This window comes from Harmonia axyridis, chromosome 3, assembly GCF_914767665.1.
Source record: "Harmonia axyridis chromosome 3, icHarAxyr1.1, whole genome shotgun sequence".
Taxonomy (NCBI): Eukaryota; Metazoa; Arthropoda; class Insecta; order Coleoptera; family Coccinellidae; genus Harmonia; species Harmonia axyridis.
Window position 1 is genome coordinate 37831897 of NC_059503.1, and position 27107 is coordinate 37859003.

Below are 27107 nucleotides of genomic sequence, written 5' to 3' on the forward strand. Positions count from 1 at the left end.
GAGAATAAGAGATTTTCCGAGGAGCTTCAACTGGACTTCGTAATTTTTCTGATCAACTAATTTTAATGTTCACTATGTAGATTGTTGAAATTTTTTGTAAGGAAATAGAGAAAATTCTATCAAATCATGCAAGAAAGCCGTTTTATATTATTCAAATTTGTCTAGCGTTTCAAAAATAAATGCCGTGTCGACTTTTTGGCATGAACCCAAATAAAAGCTGAAAGAATTTACTGAAAAACAATATAAAATAATACTTTTATTTGAAATTTATAACTTCTCACAATATTACACTTATAAAAACTATGAATCTGAAACTATAAAATATCTATCGAAGTAAATTGTAATCAAACTAGAACGCCTGTGGGGCTGATCACATCCATTTCGAAAGTATGCACATCAAAAGCAGTTAAGCTTACTTCAAAGTATAGGTCATATCAAAAGTAAGAACTATTCATGAATTGCCAAGCAAACTTTGGCTAAAAATAAAATTTGTAATAAATTAGCAATCCGTTATTATCACAAATATTTTGACAAAGTTCATGCACGTCCCTGGCATGGCATTTATATCGTTCCTGTAGATATCGAATGATATTTACAACGATATAGCTTTTGGACATGTAATACTCGACAGAAAAAGATGGATATTCTATTTTTATGAATTAATTGTTTATCTTACATCTAGAACACCGAAATTCTAACCACAGTAGGTATTCAATTCAAAGACTGTTAAGTATTGGCATATGTACGATTTACAGTAAAGGATATGTTAAGTATTGACATAATATATACGATTTACAAGTACAGGTCATACAAATACAAATAGTTTAAACTAAAGATGAACTTCGATAAAATTCAAGTACAAACCCTAAAAATAATCTCCACTGTTTTAAAGGCCTTCAGGGTTCTCTTAGAGACATGAAATTTTGGTCATTGATTTAGCGATAAAATGGATGACGAAGTCAATTTGCTTTGGATTTTTAGAAGAAATAACTGATTAAAGCAAACAGGACCATCAAACTATTGAGTCCAAGTAATGCAGCGCTGTTGCAAACCATTGGTTTAGTTCCTTGGATGTGGTTACACAGAGCTTTCACAAAGTTATCATTAGCTAACTTGGATTCCTCTGCCTTATGTTCATTGTTGAAAACGATGGTTGGTACTGAAGTCAATTCTGGTTTCAGTTTATTGGTAACATCCCCAAGTTGCTTTAGTAATTCGGATCCTGTGGAATATTTTTGTTGTTAAAGAAAGTGTTTTTAAATATGGTTCCTGAAAAAATTAGGTTAAAAGGTTAAAGGTTTTAGTAGTTAAGTACTACCATAGTATAAGGAAAGGATAGTAAGCCAACCGCCATTTGACGGCAAGGAAATAGTCACCAGGGGTCGCTACTGAAGTTGGATTTGGATTTGAAGAAGTAACTCGATAATAGATAGCGCTGAATCATGAGCTATAGATGGCGCAGAAATAATACGATAATTCATTCAGTGGCGTGGTTGAAAAGGGGTCCCATGACATTGCCAACAATTTTTATGTTATTATTAAGTTATCACAAATACACGCCACTGGCGTAAATGCTTATTACAGAGCAGAAAAAATATCAAGATATAGAAATCTACTGACCACTCTATTTCAAATATTTTAGTTCTTCAAAATAACACCGATTTTTTCAGAGAGCTCTACTTTACGGACCAATTTTTGACAGTAAAATTCGAGTAAAACGTGAGTACAACTAGATGGCGCTCAACATCAACAAAATCGAAAAAAGCACTACACTGGCTTACTATCCTTTCCTTATACTATGGTACTACTATTTTACATCAAATACCTATACTGAGTGACAAAAAACTATTGGAATGTGTAGAATACAAAGATCGAATAAAAAAAAACATTCGTCCACCCGCTGTACACAGCTTTTGCTATTTGCATGAAATTTGGTACAATAATCAATTATTACGCCACTTGATCCTTCTATATGTCAAGGTTAAATAAAAAAATATATTTGTCGAAATCTTGAGGACTTATTATTATGAAATTAAAAATGTATACACATGTATATAATATGAAATTAAAAATATTGATACACACCCAACTAAACATTAAATTTCCTTCATGGTGATTCTTTGGTAAATGGGTGGAAGGAAATTTTTTGTTTTCCTAATAATCTCAAAAATACAAATACGACAGTTCCTGACACCAAATCAGGGTTTTTTTTTGTATTTTCAGTATGAGTTTTTAATGAGTGAATAATTTACCTTCAGCGTCTCCTTGGCATTTTTCGATTGCCGGTACCATATTTGTGATATTACTTTTTTTAGCACAGCTTTCAGTTGGATATTTAGTGTTGTCGCCATTTCTTTCTACAGTTTCCATGAGACAGTTTATGAAATCCACACTCATCTTGTTATAACCGAGACCTTCGGAGTTTTTGCCATCATCGATGTGCTTCAAAGTGCAAGCCTGGAGTTTGTTTCCTCTGCACTCACCTTCGCCATGGTGACACGTGAACATGATCTGACCGTTTTCATTCTTCATCTGTAAATAAAAAACGTGACTGGTTGAGAAATCACATCACAACAATCGTTGATGCTTGACTTCATTAAATGAAAGGGCGTTACACAGGGGTCACATTGAGGAGTGGGGTGAAATGAGCACCCCCCAAAAATCAATACTTTACATTTGGTTCAAGTTTTTCTTCTCCATAGAATTTTCTCTTTATTACTTATGAAGAAAAATCGAATATAACGTTGTTCTAACGTGACGAGAGTGGTTTCAACGCTTCAAGAACGGTGATTTTGACGTCGAAGACCAGCATGGCGGTGGAAGAGCGAAGGTTTTAGAAGATGCAGAATTGGAGGCATTACTTGATCAAGACTCGTGCAAATGCAACAAGAATTGGCAGGATCATTGGGAGTGACGCAATAAGCCATTTCAAAACGCCCGAAAGTCATAGGAATGATTGAGAAACAAGGAAATTGGGTGCCATACGTGTTGAAGCCGAGATATGTTGAATGACGTTTGTTTGCTTGTGAACAGCTGCTTGCAAGGCAAAGACAGAACAGATTTCTGCATCCCATTCTGACTGGAGACGAAAAATTGGTTCATGAAGACCGTGGGGATATCCCGGCCATTCACGGTTCCAAAGTCATGCTCAATATTTGGTGGGAACAGCTCGGCGTAGTGCATTATGAATTGTTAAAACCGAATGAAACGATCACAGGCGATCGTTATCGAAAGGAATTTTAGTGCATTTGAGTAAAGTATTGAAAGACAAACGGCCGCATAATACAACGAGAGACATGATTAAGTGATTTTACAGCATGACAATGGTCGACTCCATGCGAAAGTGGTCAAGACAATCTTGGAAAGTCCTACCCCAGCCGCCGTATTCTCCAGACATCGCTCCCTCGGACTATCACTTGTTTCGATCAATGGCACACGGCCTGGCTGACCAGCACTTCTGGTCTTATGAAGAAGTAAAAATTGGATCGCTTCAAAAGATGACAAGTTTTTTCAACGTGAGATTCGTACGCTGCCTGAAAGTTGGGAGAAAGTATATTGGCCAGCGATGGACAATAATTTGAATCATAGATGTAAGCAACGGGTGTTTTTTTTTCGAGGTATATAACTTTAATTTGGCATTACTGTTCAAGATGGCGACCGATTTAACAGCTGTCAAGTGATTTATTCTCAGTTTGATTTAGCAATTCATCATGAATAGACTCACGCCTGAACAACACTTGCAAATAGTGCAATTTTAGGTAAATATAATCTTGCTAAACCTACTTAGAGGCTACTTTTGACTCGTAGTCCCGATGCACATGAGCCTCAAAGTGATCGGGACACTGCGATACTTCAACCCAGTATAGTTATTTATAATACAAGTGCAGAAGGCATTGATATTCTTCCACGAGTTCAAAATTCAAAAACGAGCCACGAAGTGGCGAGTTTTTGAATGAACGAGTGGTAGAATAAGCCTTCTGTACGAGTTTTATACATTATTTTCTCTAATTCATTGCATTCTTATTGAAATTAATGAAATATTTCCATAAATATCATTTAGTGATTTTTGGCTTGAAAAATGTTGGTTGGCAGAACTGATTTCTTTAAGGCAAATTGATGAATTGGCAGATAAAGCCGTGGCGGAAAGTTCGGAGTACCAACATATAATAATAAAATATAACCATGAAAACTGTGCGTTTCTGATATATTCTCGCACGATTTTGTTCTACAAGATGTGGAAGAATGAACGGAGTAACTACAGAATTAGAGAATTGACATTTTTGACTTTCGTTTGGAACTAAACAACTCGTTGGAAGAGTTGTGTTAAGAGTATCAAGATGTTGAGTTATTGAAGTGTTACTAAGAAGTTCTGAGATGTTGAAATTGTTTATCATTTGTTTCTAGGCAATTAAATTCGTATTCAAAATTTTTATAATCATTTTATAGCTCAGAAGTGTAATCAAATTTACCAAGTGAAAATGTTCTTTATAATGTTACAGAATATAAGAGATAATGTTGACGAAAGCTAGCGGACTAGCATTTGGAAATGGTCTATAGGAAATTCTTGTGTAATATTGTCTGTTATTTTCAGAGAAAAACCGAGGGAAGCTGTTGATATATGTACCTGCTTCATATCATATACCAACATTTGTGAACAAGATATAAACTTTCTACTATTTTATTTCTCAAATATTGATTCTTAAATATAGGTATTGGTATAGAATTTTTATTTAAAAAAAAATGATCAATAAGAATTTACAGAAAGCCTTGTTTCTGTTAGGTACTGTTGTTGAATGTTGTATTTAGAATGAAAGAGAGTATGTAATTTTGGATCGTCACCTAATATCAAATGATAACTTATAGTATACATGAATTATGGAGTAATATCCGGCTTATCATACTCCGGAAATGGCACAAAAACGCGTAATCCGAACAACTTATGACCAACATATTCATATTGGTTTTTCCACAATTTCAACAATTATAATAAATATTTATCCTTTAAAACCTCATATATACATGTATGAATACAAAAAATATACAAAATGTATAGGATATGTCCAAAATGATTATACAATCAAGTACCATCTGAGAAGTATTCCTGAAGTGAGTAGAAACACTTAGGCAATAAAAAATTTTCAACTGACCTATTGAACATTGAACTCACGTATATTTTCAATTCTTTTTAATTCTAAGGAGAGTGCATTTATAAATTGTACAATTATTCTGATCATGCATGTATCAGCTTGTGTAGCTTATGGGGAAGTTTCAATTTTTCATTGTAGATTATATGAAAATTTTCGTGATCAACCTACAATGAAAAAAACATTAGTGTACATTTAAGTATACAGTTAATCTTGATGGAATATTCTGAAACTAAAAATATATACATATATTTGAGTTGAAGAAAATATTTTCGAAAGGAGAAAATCCTATTCTCATCTTCAAACGGGTCATATACTTATTCTCTAAGATTGGGAAATATTTTATTTGATATGTAGTAATCTCCATTTAACAGGACCTCTCGTATCAGAGAAGAGTTCAGTATGATTTTCAATTGAAAGTTATTTTGTACTTCTTCATGAAAATGCGACATTTACGTCAAGATCGTTTATATTTCATCGAAGCCTAATTTCAATGTTGAATGAAAAAAAAACTCATAGCGTCAAATTCAAAATACCAATACTTCATTGCAGCAAACATATTCTTAATGTTATATTTCTAATGATTATGTTGAGAACAGCTATTGCTTCGTCAAAGAATAAGCAATTCTTATACGAAATATCGTCGGCTAAGAGTGTAAATCTGCTAAGTCCATTTTGAACAATTTCACAGGAGACCAAAAAAACCGTACAGTACAGTGTTATAATAATTATTATTATAACACTGTACTGTACGGTTTTTTTGGTCTCCTGTGAAATTGTTCAAAATGGACTTAGCAGATTTACACTCTTAGCCGACGATATTTTATAGTTAGATGAAGTCTTACTATACTTATTGTCAGTATAGTGGAACGATCGTAACTCACGTCGGTCGATGTTGGCCAAGATCGCGGATTTGCAGAATTCATATTGAAACTGAGCGTGTGTCTTGCACAAACGCAATACGTCATTCTTCACTGGGCTTGTGCATGACCAACAACACGTGTTAAGTTTTTTGTGGTATAATTATTTGTGTGAATCATGGAAAGCCTTCTACAAGAATGGGAATTATATGTGAGGCGTTCGAAATCACTCATATCAACAAGCACTTTCAATCCTTTGAGGTAAAAAAAAACAGGAAATTATTTGATATTTCCACTAGATGATATTAAGCAAGTCTTTCCCACAATAGTGCATTACATGGGAGACAATGTGGTACAACTATAGCGACTTTATATACTGTATTGAAAAGTTTTAATGATAATCGGGTAAAGTGTATAACTTCTTCCAATTTGTTCAACAATGTGATACTTGAATACCGATATTTGAACATCAAGAATCACTTCATTAGTACCCTGTATATATCAAGCCATTACAATGTCGTTCATTCAGAAAGTAATATTGGTGATATTACTCAATATAGTTCTTATTCCATTTTTGTACGTTGAAAACAAAATAGGAGTAAATACAAGAAACAGGGACCTTAATTAATTGATGTTTCAAAAGACGAAAGAGAAAGAGAACCGTGCTAAAGGCCTTTTCACTGAATGATGGATCAAAAGGAATGACATATCCGTAGAAGCGTTCACTGCTCAGAACCCAGATATTGTAGTAATAGCCTTAGAAGAATCAACATACCACAACTATTTGTCAGGAATTCCAGAAATCCTAGACATTGTCATAGCGAAAAATGTCAACAGGGAAATCGACCTCACTACCATAAATGCACTTAGCTATTATCAAAATCCTATGTCTATGCATATTGGAAATTGCATTTATCCAGTTCAAAAGAAGAAAGAGATAATCGATTGTAAGAAGTTCGCCGGATTCATTATAAAGAAAGTTTCAACAGTGTACATAAATAGACTTCACCAAATACCCCGAAAAAGCAGTAACAGATTTCAAAGAAACTCTCCTCACCGCCATGACAGAACCACCGACGATCAGCCGTCTCAACACAGACGAACGTTACGCATCGTGAAACTTACCAAAGAGAAAAACCGTTGAAGAACAATATAACGCAGATTCAGAGATCCAGCCGATAAAATAACGGCCAATCAACTCCAATGTGAAGTTAGAAAGCTGTTGAGCAGGTTCAGAAATGAGAAATGGGAACACGACCAAGAACAATTCTAGTTCATTCCCAAAAGTTTCTTCGAAAAACTTTGAAAATGCGAGATCCAAGAAGTATATGGATCTTAGCAAGAATATACTACACCTCCTCACTGGATTCCTCCCAGGGCATTGTCTCCTTAGAAAAAAATTCCTCTAGCAGAAAGTGACGAGTGCATATTCTGTGGGGAGAAGGAAGAAACTCCGGATCACCTGGTGAGAAAATGCCTCGCCATCACTAGCCAACGCAAAATCTGCTTTGGACAAGAATCTTGTAGAAGTGAGGAATAAGCCTCCTTGAAGCCATCCCAGATATTGGAGTTCATTAAAACTCTGGAACTGGAAGGCGAGCTGTAGAACACGTTGATGGGGGGCACAAAAAACCATTAGGTCACAATGAAACGGAGCCTCCCTAATTAAATATAAAACTAAGAACAATTCTATCTGGAACATTGCAAAAGTTCTGAAATCAGAATACAAGCCCCTCCCACCAATTCACAAATCGACCAGCAGAATAGAGTATATAGATGAGGACTAAGTATAAACTGACAGCCTGCAACTCCAATGCAGACAGAACATAGCCGATGCAGACTTAGGCCACATAGATAAAGTGGAAGAATACGTGAATATTATTCACGGAAAACGCCCGATCAAGAGGATATCATAGAGCAAACCACCACGGAGGAATTTGTATATTTTCTAGATAGAAGGAAGAAAACTATTTTGATTTTCATCCCGAAGCCAAGAAAAAAATTCTCCCCCCTTCCGTTTGGCCAAAGTCATCAGGCTCAAGAACATTCTTTCAGACGAACAGTTCGGATTCCGTCCTCAAACACTCCACTTCAGATCATCTGCTCAGGGTCATTGAATAATGAGTCGACCTGTTTCGAATGGAAGCAGGTGAATGGTGCAATTCTCGATATTTTTAAGCCTTTTGATTTTTGACACCGTATGACATTCGAAATGCATGTAGGGAGAATGCCACTTCTGATTAGTCAATTCATTCGCTCTCTCATTCGAAATTTCTCCATTAGAGCAAAACTCTCCAATAGACTTTCTGATTCCAAAGATCTCGAAAACAGAGTCCCCCACTATAGTGTATTGTATCATCTTCTATTTCAGCAGACACAGCCGACATCCTCAAGCCTAACTGATCTTTTCTAACCATACAAGCAGATGACACTACTATCAAGGCTAGGTCAAAAAATCCCCGATTGGCAACCAAATATCTCCAGGACGAAGTAAGCCGTCTGGAAAAATGGTGCAGTAAAAGGCTAATCAAAGTGAACCCAAAAAAAGCGCTACCCTTCTCTTGTCACAGAGATTAGTCAAATCGTTCGGCCACGTCCAAATGTGAGATATACCATAATGTAATATGAAATACTTGGGAGTCATCTTGGATAAGAAACTCAAATTCAACCAACACTTGGACTATGCTGCCAAAAAGGGTAAAATGGTGCTTGCCAAATTGTCTTCCCTACTCTCTCGTCGCAGCAACTGGGCATGTAACTGCGTACAGCTTATCTGGAACAGAACAATTTTTCTTCCCACTGTACCTACGCTTCAATGAGTTGAGCTTTTGGGTCCCTCACAACGAAGGTCAATAAGTTACAAATCATTCAGAGTAAATTTCTCAGGATCATCATCAACGCGTCGTGCTTTGTTCGCAATACCCAACTCCATCATCAGGAGAACTTAACACCGTTGAAGAATATCGTAATGAAAACGCACAAAAACTTATAGGAGAGCGGAAAAAACCCCAATTGATTAGTCAGAGAAACCTTCGACTACGATAAATCTTCCATCAGACACAAGCGTCCAAAGCTTGCACCTCAAATCAGTCAGTGAATGAAACACTGTATCACTCATTTACCCCAAAAGGCCCATTCAGTCTATATGTCCTTTCTAAATGCAAAACCAATTCTCCCATTTAACTCCCTTCCAGGTGGGGATAAACGAGTCTGTGACTCGTATATTTCAAACAGCCGGTTGGGTTCAGCGAGTAAGGCCCGGTGCACACATCCGACTTTTGTAGTTACGACACCGTTGCTGTGTCGTACTTGCGGCCTGTGGTACAAAGAATCAAATGGGAGCATGCACACTACCCGCCGTGCCGTTGCGGCGTCGTAACTGCCATCATGCGGGCTGTGGTACAAAGAATCAAATGGGAGCATGTACACTATCGTACGACACCGCAACGGCGTCGTAACTGCAAAAGTCGGATTTGTGCACCGGGGCTAAGTCTCATAATGTTAAGCCCCGGTGCACACATCCGACTTTTGCAGTTGCGATACCGTTGCGGTGTCGTACGCTAGTCTGCATGCTACGTACGACACCGCAACGGTGTAGCAACTGCAAATGTCGGATGTGTGCACCGGGCCTAAACCATTCATAGGTCGATTAGGATTCCTGCTGCTTGAAAAAAAGTTTCTCACGCTGGTGGGTAAAGAATTGTTTTTAAACCTTGTTGATTAATATACAGTGGTGATTTCTTGCAAGCTGTAGAATACTCGACAGAACATCTCCGCTTGGTATTGGTGATTGATTGGTTATTTTTCGTCGGTCCCTTGAATTTTCCTATGCTTATACAGTAAAATAGTACTCAATAAGAAGCTCTGTTTTGCTGGCTAAGACCCTTTTTTTCGCCAAAAACGGCACAGACAGAAGGTGAAAAAAGTTCAAAGGTTATCATTTAATGGCAAACTCGCGTTGGGTATTTGTTTACATAATACATTTAACACAAGACACTCAAGGCTCAAGCTCCTTTTTAGATGACAGGAGATCTGTTTGAAAACTGAATTCAGCAGTTGGGTGCAATTTTCGGTAAGCAGAAAAGGATTTTTTTTTCTTTTTGTTGACCATTGACACATCCCTGTGACGAACATAAAAATCATTTCTTTGCCACCTTATGCTACATCCAAACTGCAGCCATTAAATTGAAATAGATAACAAAAGTACAGGCAAAAATTTGTAAAAGAGTTATATGACAGACAACCAAAATAAATGTTTTAGACTATACGTTTTGTTACTGCTCGTTATAAGAAACTGTTTTTGGAGGGCTGGATTCTAAGATGAGGAAGATATTACTGACATCGCAGCAAAAGGCACTAAAGAGATTCTCCAAACTTCTTCTCCATATACACGCTTTCAAGAGCCTCAAACGAAGTACCCATAACAGGTTTCTATCTGCTCAGTGAGTGAGCAATGTAAAAACATATTATTCATGTCAGTATTTATCATATTTCCTTATTATGTATTTTAATGATTTTATCTTCAAATTTTGCATTTTGTGATTCCCGGGAGAGACGCTCTACTGTTATAATAAGATTTGAAATAAAGTATCACTTGGATATCACTTCAATGGTAAATTTCAAGGAGTTGTAGGTACCACTTGAACAAATCCATTCGTATAAATTAAAAAATGCTTCCAGTTATCATAATAAAAGAAATATATGGAGTGGTTCGTATAAGATCGGTCACCCTGTATATACGCTGCATCATATTCTTATTATAAGCAATAGCTAAAAAATAACACAAACAAGTGTATGATCATTCGCATACATTTGTACGCTTACAAAAAGTACTCACAGTTGATTTTCCATAAGGCACCAAAGTCAAATTCACATAGTGTCCTAGTTTAGGATTGTTCAATAATGGGTACAGTTGTTTGTTGAAGAATTTGATAGAATCAGGACATAAAGCTTCATAGTAAACAGCAACATTCACCTGAAATATGAAAAAAAATATTTCTTAATCAGTTTTTCGAACATATGAGAGATTATCTTCAAAAGCAACATCTCCCAAATTTTATTTTACAAAGTTCATAATTTCCAAATCATAATTTGCAGAAAGTATAGATACGAAAACTGGTAGTGGGTATTATGCTTTCATTGCTTTCTTCGCTTCTACAAAGTCAATACTACACGTTACGTTATTTTTGGTCTTGGAATAGTATTTTCTCATAGAAGGCGAAATATTGAGATCCTTGGTATTTCATGTTTGCGCATGAGCAAGGCCCCGATTCTAATATCCAATTTTTATCAACATCGTATCGAGTAGAATATCAGATATTGAATCCCAGGAATTACAATTTTGCGCATTCTCAACGCGTACCCTTATATGGAAAGGCTAAATTTTCTATGGGACCACGTATGGCCCAAATTGAATACTCATCCCAAATTCCATTAAATTCGGACAAGAGTTGTTAAAAGTTGAAGCTGTTGCTTAAGTTACCCCTCCTTTTTTATACGTACGTTCATACTTAAATAATAAAAAATGTGGGTTCTAATTTGAAAATCTTGAGTTTTGATGAATTTGATTTGTCTAAGTTCCTGATCTTCTGATAAACACCCTGTACATTTTTTGACCAAAACGGAAACAGTCTTAAAATACTAAGTATTTGCAGAATCAGAAATGAGAAAGGTTTTTCCGAAAAAGCTTTTTCCGCAGGTATGTTAAAAAAAAAATTCTTGTTGCCACCATTTTTTTCATAAGTATCCCATTAACTCAATGACCGTTGAGTTTTTACCCAAGGTCGAGCCTAAAGTATGGCATATTGCTGCAATTGTTATGAAAAAAAGCTATCTAATGATGCAATAAAATAATATAGTGGATGTGCCATTTGATATAAGGAAGTAGCAGTCTGTTTCCGGTAAAACCGGAAGTTGTAGAGATCTGAAAATATTTTAGGAAGAAAGAACATTGTCTCAAATCACATGATGCAAATTTTCAGCTCAAAATTATGATTAGTTTTCCATAAACATCTAATAGGCCATCGCGGTGAATCATCCTATATACTGATAGACAGACACGAAACCAAAGGTTTACAGGATTGGACGAAATGCATTTTGCAAACGGAAAAAATTGAATCATCCCAAAACTGATTACGATGCTTCCTCTGTTTTTGGTAGACTTGGTAGCCAATAAATATTCTACTTGCCGAAAACTTCAATTGAATTTAATTACACAATTTCCCTTCGTATAATTTGCCACAAATCGGTTTTCTTTCTGAATCACAAACCGAAATATTCAAAGAAAAATTTTTCGACAATTCGACAAAAATAAAAGAAACTGAATGATATTTTTTAATAAAAAGATTAATTCATAATTTATTTGTTTTTACTTTCATCATGTAAGAAGTTATTAATATTAATTAGGTTAAAATTTAAATATAATTCCTATATTTTCATTAACAATTCTGCAATTACATGGGCAGGTAAGTGTTGTTAAATAAATTAATACTGAATAAAAAGTAGATAGGTTAGGAAAAAAATGATAAAATATAATATAATAGTTAATAAAAATTGACAATTATTTATAATCATTGATTTATCGATAGTTCATCAACTATATATGGCGCGTTTTCGACCGGAGGCACCGGTTGACCTGAAGTGATGGTGTGACCGCGCGCTCTCCGCCCTCTATCTCGAAAACCGTTTATCATATAAAAAATTTTTTTAGACAAAATTTGTAGAGAATTTTGTATTCTACAAAATTGATAATAAATACTAATAACAAAAAACCCGTAGGAAATGAGATATTTCCAAAAAAATCGCAAAAAACCGATTTTTGTGACCTTTGACCTTCAAATTTAATAGTTGCTCACACCCTACCATATGTAGGTTTTGAGACAACTTTTAGGGTGTCAATATTCAAGTATTTTCATACTTACAGCTGGGTATCTCGAATTCCGAGGTGAACTTACTAAAATGACTGGACTATCATTCATAACTTCAACATGATGAGGGCTTATGCAATAAAATATATTTCATTGAGTTGCATCGTGGCAATACATGCTTTCAATTTCTTTATTATGTTCTGGCAATCTTCTGAGTAATTATTTTTTCTTCTAAATTCATGGATCGTTATCTCTTGTTTGGAAGATCAATGCACAGCAACAATCGAGTTTTGTACCGAATTTCGTGCAACTAGCTCTTACAAATTTTCGAGAATAGTTCTGGACGGCGGACTGACGGATCCTTTTTATTCAATATTTATTTTCTACACATTCCAAACGTAATCTGCGAACATTTCAGGGAGTGGTTCAGATTTTTTCCTCTTAGGATTTCGAAGGTTTCCAACCAAAAGTGCATGGTCACAAAGGTTTTTAATTTATTTGATTATATACAGTATCTGAATTCATTAAAACATTCAGAGAAAATCACCGAATTGTCATCGTGAGCTTTTGACCGCTTGTTCATTTATTTTCTGTGGAATCTTGTATCCATAAAATTAGTTTTTTTCCGAAAAAATACTTCATTTCGTAAACTTTCAAACGGAATTACTGTAAATTCTAGACTAGAGCTATGGTCAAGTCAGTTTTTCACCTGACCGCTTCTGGGCGATTGCTTTCTTCAGATGGTCCAATTGTTGACAGCGCAGTTCCCAGTTAACAGTTGTGCCGTAGGGGAGCAGCTCATAACATAATTATAATTCCCTGCCAATCAAACCAAATACATAGCAAAACCTTTCTGACCGTCAATCCTTAATCCTAGCTTGGCCACCAATTCTGCCGGCTCACCGCGTTTCGACCACGACCGTTTTTGCTTGACGTTGTCGTAAATGATCCACTTTTCATCAAAAATGGGTGATTTTGTTGCGATGCAGCAGAGATTCGCAGATGGAAATTCGGGCAATGAGGTTTTTTTCGTTAACTCGTGTGGTACCCCTAAATCGAGCTACTTCTTGAAAGCACCTTATGCAAATAGTTCCAATCTGTTTTTCGTGCAATCTTTAGCTGTTGGGCAATCGAAACAGTGCTTACTTGACGGTCGGACTCGACAATAGACATTTTTGACAATTAGCTTTCCAGAGCGTGGAGCATCTTCGACATCGAAATTACCGGAATAGAATAAACGAAACTAAAATTCCATGTGATAATTTATAAAATAAATATAGATTCGAATTTTGTAGAAATAAGTGGAAAGCATAGAAATAATCAGATTGACGGAGGGACACTGCTCTTGTTATAGGAAGGCTCATCAACAGTTGAAACCATAGAAATATTGAGACTGTTAAGTAAAAAAAGGTTTTTGACCATTTTCTATTATTCATATTGAAACAAACCAAATGATGTTATATATTTTTGAAATCAGGAAAAATTAAGCTTTCAGAAAATGGCACAAAAATCTAGTGTTCCCATTTAAAAAAACATAACTTTGGGTCATAGCTTCGTGATTGAAAACCCTTTTGAAAAGACAAGCACGCCAATGGATTCTACGTTAAAAAGTGCCTGTATAATGTTTTAATTTCAGAGCTCTATCATCAGTATTAGCGGAGATATGACTGTTTTTCGATTTCGCCATTTTTCCAATTTTCGCTTATAATTCGAAAACAAAAGAAGGTGGCCAAAAACGAAAACTACCCTTTTTAGTTTCTCAGAAAAAGAGATCGAGAAGTGGGTATCAGATTTTGTCTATCTTCTCTGGTTCAAAAGTTGTAGTGCTAAAACATCGAAATTTGCCCACCCTGTACAGAGCCCCAAAATTGAAAAGTATAATTGTCTATTCGTTCGCTGTATGCCATCCAGAACTTTTCTCGGAAAACTAAGAGCTACTTGCACAAAGTTTGATACAAAAAATTACTTGATACACCGTTTGATCCTCGGTTTGATCCTCCTAACCCGCAATCCCGATCCATGAATTTTATTGAGTTTATTCAGTAGTTCATTCCAACTATACAGAGTGATTCAAAATGCAACATCAAGATTTCAGGGGAAAAGTTTTTCTGGTCAGAATAAGACAAACATGTGTCCGCAAAACGCTTTGTTACCGAACTACAGAGCGTTCAAGTTCCAAAATTTTCAGTTTTTGAGATATTGAGATCAAATTTGAAATACAATAGTTTCGTTATGTTTCTTATTTTAAGTAAATGTTCGAGAAAACTTGTAATTCAGATCACAAATCAAATACGTAAAGTTTTTTGTTTTCATTGTGATGATGATGATATGTTCCTCTTCAGTTAAAAATTTTAGTTAATTCATTTTTTGTGATTTGTTACATTAATCACAAAAAATGAATTCACTTTTTTCTCGATAACAATGGCAGATACGGGAAAATGATAAAGGATAAAAAGATTCATGAAAGAAATATTGAATTCATTCCATATGTTAGAAACCACCAGCGGCGTATTAGAAAAAGTTTATGGCCGAAAAAAGGCTTGACCCCTGATAAATATCTCCCTGTAGCTTGTTTCAATTACTCGGCATGCTGGATGATGTAAACCCTCAAACGTAACCTATATTTCAAATTTGAGATGAATATCTCAAAAACTGAAAAAGCTATGAAGAAAAACTGAAAAATCTTGGAACTTTAACACTCTGTAGTTCGCTAACGAAGCATTTGCGGGCACACGTTTATGGAAAAAAAATCTTATTTTGACCTGAAAATACGCTCCTGGAATCTTGATACTGAATCTTGAATCACCCTGTATACAACTCGAGAATTTGACGATGTATATGATCATTGAAAAGTGAAAAGAATTTTTGAATATTTTATACCAACGTAATATAATTAGTTCTCGACAGCACCCACTGGGTGTGTAGGCGAAGATCATTTTTGTTTCAAGCAGAATTTCTAAGTTTTAAAAGTGCAGCAAAAAAGTTGTCTATTTTTATTTAGTAATCCCATTTTTCGATTATTTGAAATATCCTTCTTAATAGCAGGATATTAACGTATAATATTTTATCATGCTTGGGTATTATTGTACCATAATTTGTATCAAAGTAGAAATATTTCAGGTTCAGGATTTTTAGGTGGTATGTCACAAGATATTATGATTATTTTGTAGAGTAATAAACTTTTGCATGCGAATTGCTAATTCATTACATACAGGTAACAATTTTAGAGACTAATTTCGAAGAATGGTTACTGCAAATAACAAAATAATTCTGCTTTTAATTCCTTATGCGTTCACTTTTTATAGCAACTAGCTTTCTTTTATCTCTACAGTGGGCTCTTTTCTTTTTTTATGGGATCTTTCCTCTTTATGGTTCTACTATCAAATTTCTATTTCTAAGGTATTCGACACAGAAACCCAGATTGCGGAAATGTCGAGATACCTACCATATGTGCTGTGTACCTAATTGTTTCATTATAGAAATATGCAACTCGATACATTTTTATCAGTATGATACATGTAGAGTGTTAGTACCCACATTTTGTTATTATAAAAAATTCTTGTCATAACATTTCAAGTGAATTACTCAATTACTGTTATTCAACAACAATTTTCCAACCTTAAGTATAAAGTAATGATAAAAAAAATCATTATTGAGCATTTGATGAGATTCAGAAAATATATCATTTGATGAACACTTTATAACGTCTATTTGTTTAGAATTTTGAGCCGGGAATGGGCTCAAAGGATAACGTTCGACCTTTTTATTAAGATTTCGTGGTCAAGTAACAAGTTCAAGATAATCCGTCCTGCCGTAATGATCGTTCGAAATTTAGTTTTCCTATTTATATATATCAGAACTGCAGATCTTGATGTCAATTCGCATTTCGATGTGTAATAACAATATTTTTTTCGATATTCTATATACATATAAAGGGTGTTCCTTAATTGGAATTCAAGCGAAAATGTGAGACTTCGAAACAATTTAAGAAAAAAAGCCTCATAAACATGGGTCTACAAACGCTTTGTTTTCGAGATACAGGATGTAAAAGTATGTTTTTTGCCTTGATTTTTTTCATAGCACCTTCCCTCCATAAGATATGTAACTTAAATTTGGCATAGATATTTCAATTTGAAGTTTTCATCATTTAATATGCTAATTTTGGATGCAAATCTACAGGGTGATATTAAAAAAAAAACATCTCAAGTCAATACTCTGGGCATTTTGCTAAACTCCGTTCATGGAAATAAAAATAAAAAATGTTCTGAAAGGAAGAATCTTTGTACACTGCAAATATTTATTAAAACATATTATTTTATCAGACAAATCAAGAAAGTAGATAATTTATGTAACCGCACAGCGTAGATGCCATCAGGAAGTGCGGACGACAGCCAGAGCTTGAGTCAGCCCTGACATTAGAAAAGATTTCTATTATTACAGTTTGATTAAGACTATGGGTGTTCTTTCTCTTCCTTTTCATTTACGTATTAACATTTATTATATTACACTGGCACTAGATTCGAAATAAATTTTCTAGAAATCAAAAATAATAAAAATAAAAATTATTCATCAATTTTTGTCTTGCAGACCATTTGACGCTCTTTTGTGATGCATGATGACCCCCCCTCGCTACGCCACTGGGTATTTCCGTTGAAGTTTCTAGGTTTTCGTTCATATTCGTTATATTGTTTACGGCCGGACGGACGATATTTCTTGACGAAATTATATAACGCTCTGTTCGAGAAACGAACGCTGAAAAATAGTAACTTTTCGCCTGAATCCCCGGATATTTATGTAGGAATATAAATTAATTCATAAGGTAACATTGAAATATCAAATTTTAGGAAAGAACTTCGCTTCGGAAGAACTATTCATTTTAGAGCTACTCACAAATTTAGAAATGGGTGTCGATTCAATCAAAATTTTTACCGTTCATCTATGCTCTCAAATAGATTGTTCAAACAGCTCTCAAAACCGGTTTGATATTAGACTCAACATAAATGGTCCATATTTTTATTGACATGGAGCTTGGAAATATTGTTTACTGATTATTAAGAATAATAAATTGTATTATTATTAATACTGATCAACTGTTGCATGTTCATGTTCGTGAGGGTTTTAAGAAAAAAATAACATTTTTATGGAATGTGACGAGGTATTTCGCGAAATTAAGGGAAAAACTGTAAAGAATTTTGAAATGATCATTATTTCCTCGTAAATCATCTAGTTCTAGAAAACAATAAATATCAACAAAAAAATTAATTTCTCGGAAACTTAGCAACACATCATTATTGATTAAAATCGAGAACATGTATTGCTACGATGACATTTCACCCACAAAGTATGTACCTAACACTGTTGAGAGGAAATAATTAGGCATATTATAAAATTTGCACTATTTTTTATTTGATTCTTGGATTCTTCAAATTCAAAACGGATGGTTTTTCCGTTCCCTTGAATTTTCATTGTTTATGGTGAATTTGAACAGGAATGTCATTGATTGCACCAGGAAAATGATGTGTGGTGTACTAGGAAACTCGTGACGAACATATACAATAAATTCATTGCAATCAATAGAATTGTAGTCAAGGTGAACTACTAACTATTTGAATGCAGAAAATAATTTCATATTCTCATTGGCTCTGTTCAATTCCTATACAATATTGTTGAATATCTGAAAATACCAATGCCTAATCATATCTGATTCTAATCGAAACGTTTCACGAAAATAGAAATTATATTTCTTTCGTCTAAATACTTATACCGTAGTATCATACGATATAGGAGCAAAATAATGAACATGTAGACTTGTAGAGTGAAATGATATTGTGTGTGAAATTTGCATGCAATTCTTGTTGTTGTAGTCATAGGTTATTTGACAGTATAAAAATGAATAGAACAATGACATGAAGTTAGGAGCTTTTGAGCGTTGGCTCAATTATGCGTCAATTACACCCTTGAAGACCTAAAAATTGTATTCCTATGTATAAGGCAATTATAGTCCATAGTGTAAAAATTTTAATGTGCTTGATTAGAAATAACGAAATAATTAATACAGCCAGGTGCAACAAGATAGTATTTGGTAAAATTTGAGGTCTCATAGTTTTCTTAATTTCAGCTCAATTTTCAGAATATTTCAGTAAACTGTAGATGAAATTTTCAATTAAAACTTGAACATTCAATATTTTGTTGAAAGCCGGCTTATTAGTCACTATTCAGGGTAAATCAGAAGTTTTTTCTTAAACTCTAATTTTGAAACATACCTACTGTGGAATAATTTCGTGTTCGATTTTTTTCAATTTACCAATTGTCATCAAGAACCATACCTTAATATTCTTTGATTCATAGCTTTGATTGCATAAGTTAATTTAAGGGACAATATCAAAAGTTTTCACAATTTGAAGAAATAAGGAAATCCGTGACAGGGGAGTTCGGTGTACCAACAGGTCCTAAATTGCATAGTTTATGAGTAAGGAATGATCCCGGGTTGAAATTATTTTTAGTTATAATTCTTATATATATATATATATTATGATTTTTCTTAAAGTTATAAAAGAAAAATTATGAACTATAGTGCAGTACTTTGTTTTATTTTTTAATTTTCACGACATTTCATTGAAATTCCAAAAAATTTAGTAATTTTGATTCAATTTTCGTGCTAAATATGTGAAAAACGGTTAAAGAAAATATTTTCTACTATATTTGACTAAAAAAAATATATAAAGGTCTTCGATTAGATTTGAAAATATTTTACTGTTCAAATTTTTCTCCATCTCGTTTTGTCAAAACAGTATGTGGGGGAGAAAATATAAGGAGACACTTTGAATTTAATAATGATGTGATTAATTAAAGATAGCACTATCCTAATGAAACACAAAAAAATTAAATCGTGGGTTACAACCTAGAACTGCGTAATTAGTCGTGAAAAATCGATTACGACAAAACCGCCCTAAACCGCTTCGTAAAGGGCGGATTTCCGCCTTGCAAACTAACCTACAGAGGGCTGCCAAACCCCTTTTTGTCCTATCACCCCTTACTATCCGCGGGTGACGTCAGCTGATCCAACCTGCCGTTCCCAAGGCATTTGGAATTTAAAATAGCACATGCTATAATAGTCTTGTACCTTTCATCCTAATAATCGTGAAAACAATATTGAAAACCTTTCATATTATTATATTCTTTATGAACTTCCGTGAAGAAATAAAAACGAAATCATTTTTTGTGAGTTTATTGCTAGAACAACATTTATATATTAAATATATTGTTGTTAGATAATGACCTTATAAATTAATGCTGAAAAAATATCATTATGCATGTGGAAAATTAGAATATTGGATAAAAACCATTATAAATTTATTATTCACTTCAATGCTGAAAATCTCAAATCGTTTAAAAAATGAAACACCTGCCGGTTTGAATTTGAATAAGGTTATATTTTCAATTCCATGACCATACGTCAATTTTTCGAAAAGTAAATAGTTTGAATTCAATTCCTTGGTTTGTAGTTTTTTTTGAAGCTTTGTGGTTGATACAATAACCAAATTTCATGAAAATGACTCTTATAGAACGAGACAGATTTTTATTATAGAAAATATATTTTCAAATTTCATAATGTGAAATGTTAAAATTTCACGAGAAGTGCAATGGTTATTGCCTTAAACGATTTAAAGGATTGTTGCAAATAATAGAAATAATCTTTAAACCATTCTGCGAAGTTTGAACCCACATTTTTTTCGAATACAAAATTTCATTATGGATACCATGAAAATATAGTACCACAACCAAAAGATAAGGTGAATAACTAATACCAGATCTTCAGAAATAGAATCACCTAAGTGAAGCTAAAAGCCAACAAAAAATATAGAACACGTAAAATTTTAAAGTCAAATAATAAAAATTTTGACGAGGTAATCAATTATTCGACTCGTTCAATCTCGATTTAGTATTTCATTTCTTGGACGTTTGAATTTCAAATGTTCTATAAAAATTTGTAATTTTGTAATTAATTATTGTACTCCTGAAGATGAGCTGTAACGGCTCGAAACATGTCGTGTATTGAATCACTGTTATTCAGAATCCAACTTTACTATGGGCAGTTCATATAGTACTGTCCAGATATTAGGACATTTTATTCCAATAACCATACGTTATTGCTTCCAAAATCCAAAATAAAATTTTGAAAAATCAATAACTTTGAAACTATCAGGGCAAGGAATAAGCAATAAATCAAACCTTCACCATTTTAAGTATAAAAAAGTTATGGAGAAATCAACATTTTAAACGGTGATTTTGTGTTTTTAGCCCTTTAAAATTCTTGAATTCATCTTGATAGGAGCAACCGATTTTTATATCAAATTGTTCGAATATATTTCCGAAAAAATTAATAGATAGAGTCACTGTTTCCAAATTATTATGGAAAAACTATTTGTATCAAATTCTTTTTGAGAATTTTGAAAATCACTATTTTTTTGCCTAACGATTTGAATACGATTAAGTTCTTCATACAAATGATAGCAATAATCACTGAATAAATATATTACTACATCTAAATATCGATTTTTACACGACATGTAAATATCTGGGACATATTTTCAAATAAGGGAGATATATGTACCTAGTTTAGAAAAATGTAAAAAGAAGCTTTGCTCCAGTACTACACATTTTGGTTTCTTGTAGTTTTGTCTTATCTACTACCGACCTTGAGAAAAAATGTCAAACAATTATCTAGTAATCCTAAGGAGAATCCAAATTATTATAAATATTCAGTTAGTAAGCTGTGATGAATTAATTAAAAGTTTTACCCAATCAGTAGCGGAGATTTGATAAACTCAAAATCATCAAAAGAAAGTAGGACTACAAGAAACACTCTGTAGCTCTAAAACAAAGCGTTTGTATGTTTATATTTCTTTTTTCCTTAAAATTACTCAAGGAATCTCTCATTTTCCTTTGTGTCTCCTATTTAGTAATACCCTGTACAAGTGAATTGTATATCATATCAGAAACTTCTTCAATGGCATATATTTAAACAATGAACAGTGTGAATTGCAGAATGGTTCAGAGACATTACATTGTTTAAAATATAATACGTATAATCATAACGGTATGAATGAAGTCGGTTTAAAATAAAAACAGAAAATGAAAAACGATAACAACTATGATATGATAAATATAACGGACACCAAATCGGTGGAACTGTTACTACAAGCTATGCTTATGTAATTTTATTTAATCGAGATGATACCTGTGATGCAATATTTAAGATCATTATTACCGATACTAATAAAGCATAAAAGAAAAGCACTTCAAATTAAGTATCTGCTTTATTCTTTTCACATTATAATAGCTAGTGTGAATTATCTATTCAATAATCATAAAAATCAGTAGAAATCGATGTGTCTGTACATTTCATAAATTCATAACAAATCAACGTGAGAAAGTTACAGAACACAAAATACTTATTTTATTTATATCCATCTGTTTGTAGAAGCTTATCTCTGAAACTACTACATGGATTTTATTGTGATTTTGACTATTCGGTTCAGATCATAATAGTCGAGGGCTCAAACTAGTATGAAATATACACGCAAAATCTCAACTACACATGGGCGCCCGCAGGGGGGGCAGGGGGTCCATGGCCTCCCCTGAAATTTTGATTGCCTGATTTTTTAGCACAACACCCTCAATATTACTTTCTCAATCCAAAGGACATGGAAAAAAGGAAAGTAATGGATTCTCTACAATTTCCCGATTTTCAATGACAATCATGGACACCTTATCGTTTTTCAATAATTTTCATTTTGCCCCCCCTGAGAAAAATTTCTGCGGGCGCCCATGCAACTACATCAGTTTCGTAGTCGCGGGAATATTCGGTAATATTTTTTCAATATTTCTCATGAATTTTCTTTGATCTTGTGTCGCGATCAACATGAAATTTTGTATGAAATTTAAAATGCTATTTCACTTTTAAATGTAACATTTCATTACGATCGAATCTATAGTTTCTAAATTATGTATCAGGAAAACAGAATAATTATTCTCCTTGAACTATTATCGAAATAGTAATTTACGTAACAAGTCCGGAAAATAGGGTTTTTTTGGACGAATAGACAAAATTCCAGGACGAGCGTAAGCGAGTCCTGGAAGTCTGTGAGTCCAAAAAAACCATTTTCGGGCGTGTTGCGTACAATGTTTTTTCGGCAACCATGTAAAATAACTCTATCGCTGCTGCTTTCCATATTTTATTGCGATTGCGATCAAAAAACATGCAAATTTTGACAACTAATTTCATATGAACTGTCAGCCGTTATCTCGGTTGCTATGGATTCTATGATTCTTTTCCGGCCTAGTCCGGGAAGTACGTACTTTCCGGACTAGGCCGGGAAATGCTACTTTCTCAGAGAAAAAGCGTCCGGGAAGTGAGCACTTCCCGGACGGTTGCCGAAAAAGGTTTATTGGAAGAAATAATAAACCATTTGGAAAAATTTGTTGATATCACTGATTGTTCTTTCAATGAAGTCATGGTAATGGCAAAGAGGGTACCTATTGGAATGCTAATTAGAATGATTATTTCCACGAAAAATTCATAACATGTCGATAATTATCGAACAAACATAAATTCAGAAGGTAACTCAAAATGTTAAGTGAATTATCTAATGCTAGATTCACGAATACAATGGCTTTTAGTATTGCTCAGGTGGAAATCGTCCATATAATGTTCGCTACATTGAAATAAGAAAATCTAGTACCTACCTACCTAGAGGTCTGGATATTTTATTATTATCAGTTATGTATTTCATATGGTAAGATAAATGAATAACCAGTTTTTGTGGTACCTATACCGATATGTTGCTTTCTGTTTTTGTGTATTTCTTACAGGGAACAATCTTTTAGCCCTATATCTATCAAATTTTGTACAAACACATCGAAAACCTGAAGACACGCGTTCACAACTTTGAACTACAGTAGGTTGAATAAAGGAATATAAGTAACACTTATGTGTCTGAAGAGACACGGTAACAAAGCCTACATTGAACCAGCCAGTTCTAATAACCTGTACAAACTCATTGCTTTTTAATTTTTATAGATTATATTGCAGGGGCCCGCTGAAAAATCAGAATTTCTCGGAAACTATAGCAGCTATATGACCATTCAATTCAGTACAAATGTCAATTACTGCACTGCAATAATTTTCCTAGCACATGAGTTTTAGGGACTGAAAAGCCAGGAATCAAATAGTTATTTTTTGGAAACTTGGCGACAACCACTCATGAAATTGATATAAAAAATACTAAGAAATACAGTAGAAACATTATTGTTTCAGGGCATGATATTAATTGAATGATTTGCTTAAACGAGTTGAGATATATTTGTGAAAAAACGGCTAAGAATCTATGGTTCAATATCTGCAATGTTTGCTTATTATATCGCAAAGAAAAAGTGAATCATTTATTTAATGTACCTACACGAAGGTGAGCTGCTATTAATTACCTCGATTAATTAATTAATTAGAAGAAATCATAACTGATGAACAATAGCTTGTAACATGTTGCTGGGAATTTTTGATATATCTCATTAATATTCCAGCTTCCAACTTGTTAAAGTCAATTTTCAATAAATAAATTAAAAGAATCTATCCCAATGTTTGCTTCAAATAACCTATATATTTGAAAGCGTATAATAACTTCAAGTTCAAAACCTGAATAAGGTTGATTTCCATCGCCAACTCCAGTTTTCTGAAGTGGTCTATACAATAATATAAAGAGATGAAAAATTTCCTCAAAGCCGAATAGGAAGAGACAAATGAGTTTTATGGTATCATTTGAAATCTGGTTTTCGTAAAGTATAAGTCAATCCGAATAAAAAACCGTTTGTATAATTCCAGAACCTTTTCCAGATTCAATCTTCCAACTTGATAATGAAACTATGAATTTTAAAGGCTTGAGATCGAGAAATGTATTAGATATCTATGGAAAGTTATAATAATATAATATGCCCCAATATTTAAAATATGAATTTAAATCCACGGCGTAATATTTATTTTATCCTTTTTGATGAGTTAATGAGCAAATAGATGTAATTATTGTTTGGGAGATGAGGAGAATTAATAAAACATTATGTTGAATTTGTAGTGTTCTTTTTAAGCTTCATAGTTAGTCTTAAGTTATAGAAAAATAAATCATGTTCTAACTAAAACGAGTAGTTTTTCAAAAAAAAATCGTATGAAGTTAATCTATACCTACATCGTTTAACTTGTAAATTTCAATATTAGTTTTTCCTCGCATACATCCATTTTCGGAAAATTATATCTAACTGACCTTACACGACGTCAACCCGTACTTAGTTAACATTCACAAGAACTCATCAGGTCACCTAAGAGCGAACGTTGTTATATTCGTTGGGATGGATTTATAATCCATCCTCGACATACATACTTACGTGTATTCAATGACAAAAAAACAACGCAATGGATTTGACTCTAAAGAGAATACAATAATAATTTTCATACAATTTTCTCGATTTCCCACACAATTCACCGGAATAATAGCTGTTATTTCCTCTCGACGAAACAATTTGGAAAATCCTTGAATGCACGACGACGAATAGAAACGACGTTGCGAAAATATATTTCCAAGATTGCGAAGCTTTTGGTTTGGGGAAATTTTCAGAATGACTAATGAAATGAGAGAATACTGGTATATGTATGTTGGGGAGAATGTTTTTAGGACTCACCCTATGTTCATCGTGACTGTGGTGGTCGTGCTCCGTTTGTGCGAGAGCTACGGCAAGAACGGCGAGGAAAACCAGAAACTTGGACATCTTTCCAGAGAGAAATGGAAAAACTAAAATGGATCCAGAAGGTTTGGTCTGTGCGACAATTGAAGCTGGGGCTGTTGGCTCGGTAACGGTACTTCCTCTCGCTCGACCACTCTGCGGGTGTAGGGAAACAAGTGAACGTCGTTCGCGGCCGGTGCTTCTGCTCACCACCTCTCGGAGGCCTGGCGGTGCTCTCTCTCTCTCGGCGGGTGGGAGGTGCCCCAGGTAAGGATAGACCCGGTGACCCGTGGAAGTTCATCTTCCGTTCGCGATCAGAAATTCTGAATTCATTTTCGATGGGTTTTTCATCGAAATTGTACGGTCCTGTTACATGTTGCCGAAACGAATTCGGCGGTTATGAAAAAGTTTTTAGTAGAATAAACAGTTGTTATTGTTTTTGTTTATATTATTTGGGTTTTTTCAACACTTGAGGTATTAATAAATACCACCTAATAAATATATGATAAGCTGCCCTCCAAAACCAAATACAGTCGAACTTCAATAACTCGAATCGTGATCTGACAAAAAAAAGTCGAGTTACCTACCAAGACTTCAATTTATTGAAAAAAAACACATTTTTTTGCATGTATCGTTTATATGGAAAAATAACAAGATAGTAAAGAAGTTAAAATAATGTTCACACTGTATATATCGATAAATTTCCTTATATAGAAAGATACCTACACCCTCAGTGTTTGTTTCACCATGAAAAATTTTTAAAAAAATTTTGGCGACAACGTTTACTCATATCTGTAATGTAAAAAAAGTTTGATAACGAAGTTCGAACCAAATTACTCAAAATAATTTTTTTATTACCAATTCGCTTGTTTTTGCATTATACTGGATTTTCCTAAATTACAGTTACGGAGGAGAATGAGAGATTCCTTGGATAATTTTAAGAATAAAAAGTCCCATGAATATGAGGCCACAAACGCTTTGTTTTCTAGATACAGGGTGTTTCTATAGTGTGTCGTACTTTTTAGTGAGGCTTTTATCAGTTTATCAAATCTTTATTAATCTTCGTAGGGCCGCCGCCAGGACCGGCAAACCGGACATTTTGCCGGGGCGCAAAATTTTAGGGGCGCAGTCAGTTAATGAAACAATACATACTTTTTGAAACAAATATGTTTTCTTGATGAAAATACCACTCTCTGTAGTGAAATAATAAAATTACCAAGAGCCATTTTTTTTCAAATTGAATAGGCGCTCTCAACTATAGTTATAAAAATACAAATAGGTACTAAAATGCACCTTTAACTACGTCGTCTTTTTACTATAGCGTCGTACTTTTGAACAATGCAGGTCGTTTTTTGATGAAATCGACAAAACGGCCTTTGATAAATTTGACAAGTTGATTTCAAGTTAAAAAATACGATTTCATAAGAAATTGAAAAGGTGCTTGAAGGGAATAACAAGGGCTCTTT

At 33.9% G+C, this 27107-nt stretch overlaps 1 protein-coding gene across 1 annotated transcript; it reads right to left on the bottom strand.

The window, feature by feature from the left end:
- Positions 1-243: 243 nt before the first annotated feature.
- LOC123674512 (GILT-like protein 1) lies at positions 244-25862 on the bottom strand. The gene is made up of 4 exons (XM_045609399.1): positions 25600-25862; positions 10842-10979; positions 2253-2532; positions 244-1222 (listed from the first exon to the last, which is right to left on the bottom strand). The coding sequence occupies exons 1-4, from the start codon at positions 25684-25686 to the stop codon at positions 978-980; spliced, it is 750 nt and encodes a 249-aa protein (XP_045465355.1). The 5' UTR covers positions 25687-25862; the 3' UTR covers positions 244-977.
- Positions 25863-27107: the final 1245 nt, after the last annotated feature.

Excerpts from the sequence above, each read along its gene's own strand:
- LOC123674512 (XM_045609399.1), bottom strand. The coding sequence starts at position 25,686 with ATGTCCAAGTTTCTGGTTTTCCTCGCCGTTCTTGCCGTAGCTCTCGCA. Across the intron at positions 10,980-25,599 it reads ACAGTCACGATGAACATAGG|GTGAATGTTGCTGTTTACTA; the intron begins GTGAGTCCTAAA and ends TTCATATTTCAG. Across the intron at positions 2,533-10,841 it reads TGCCTTATGGAAAATCAACT|ATGAAGAATGAAAACGGTCA; the intron begins GTGAGTACTTTT and ends TTTTATTTACAG.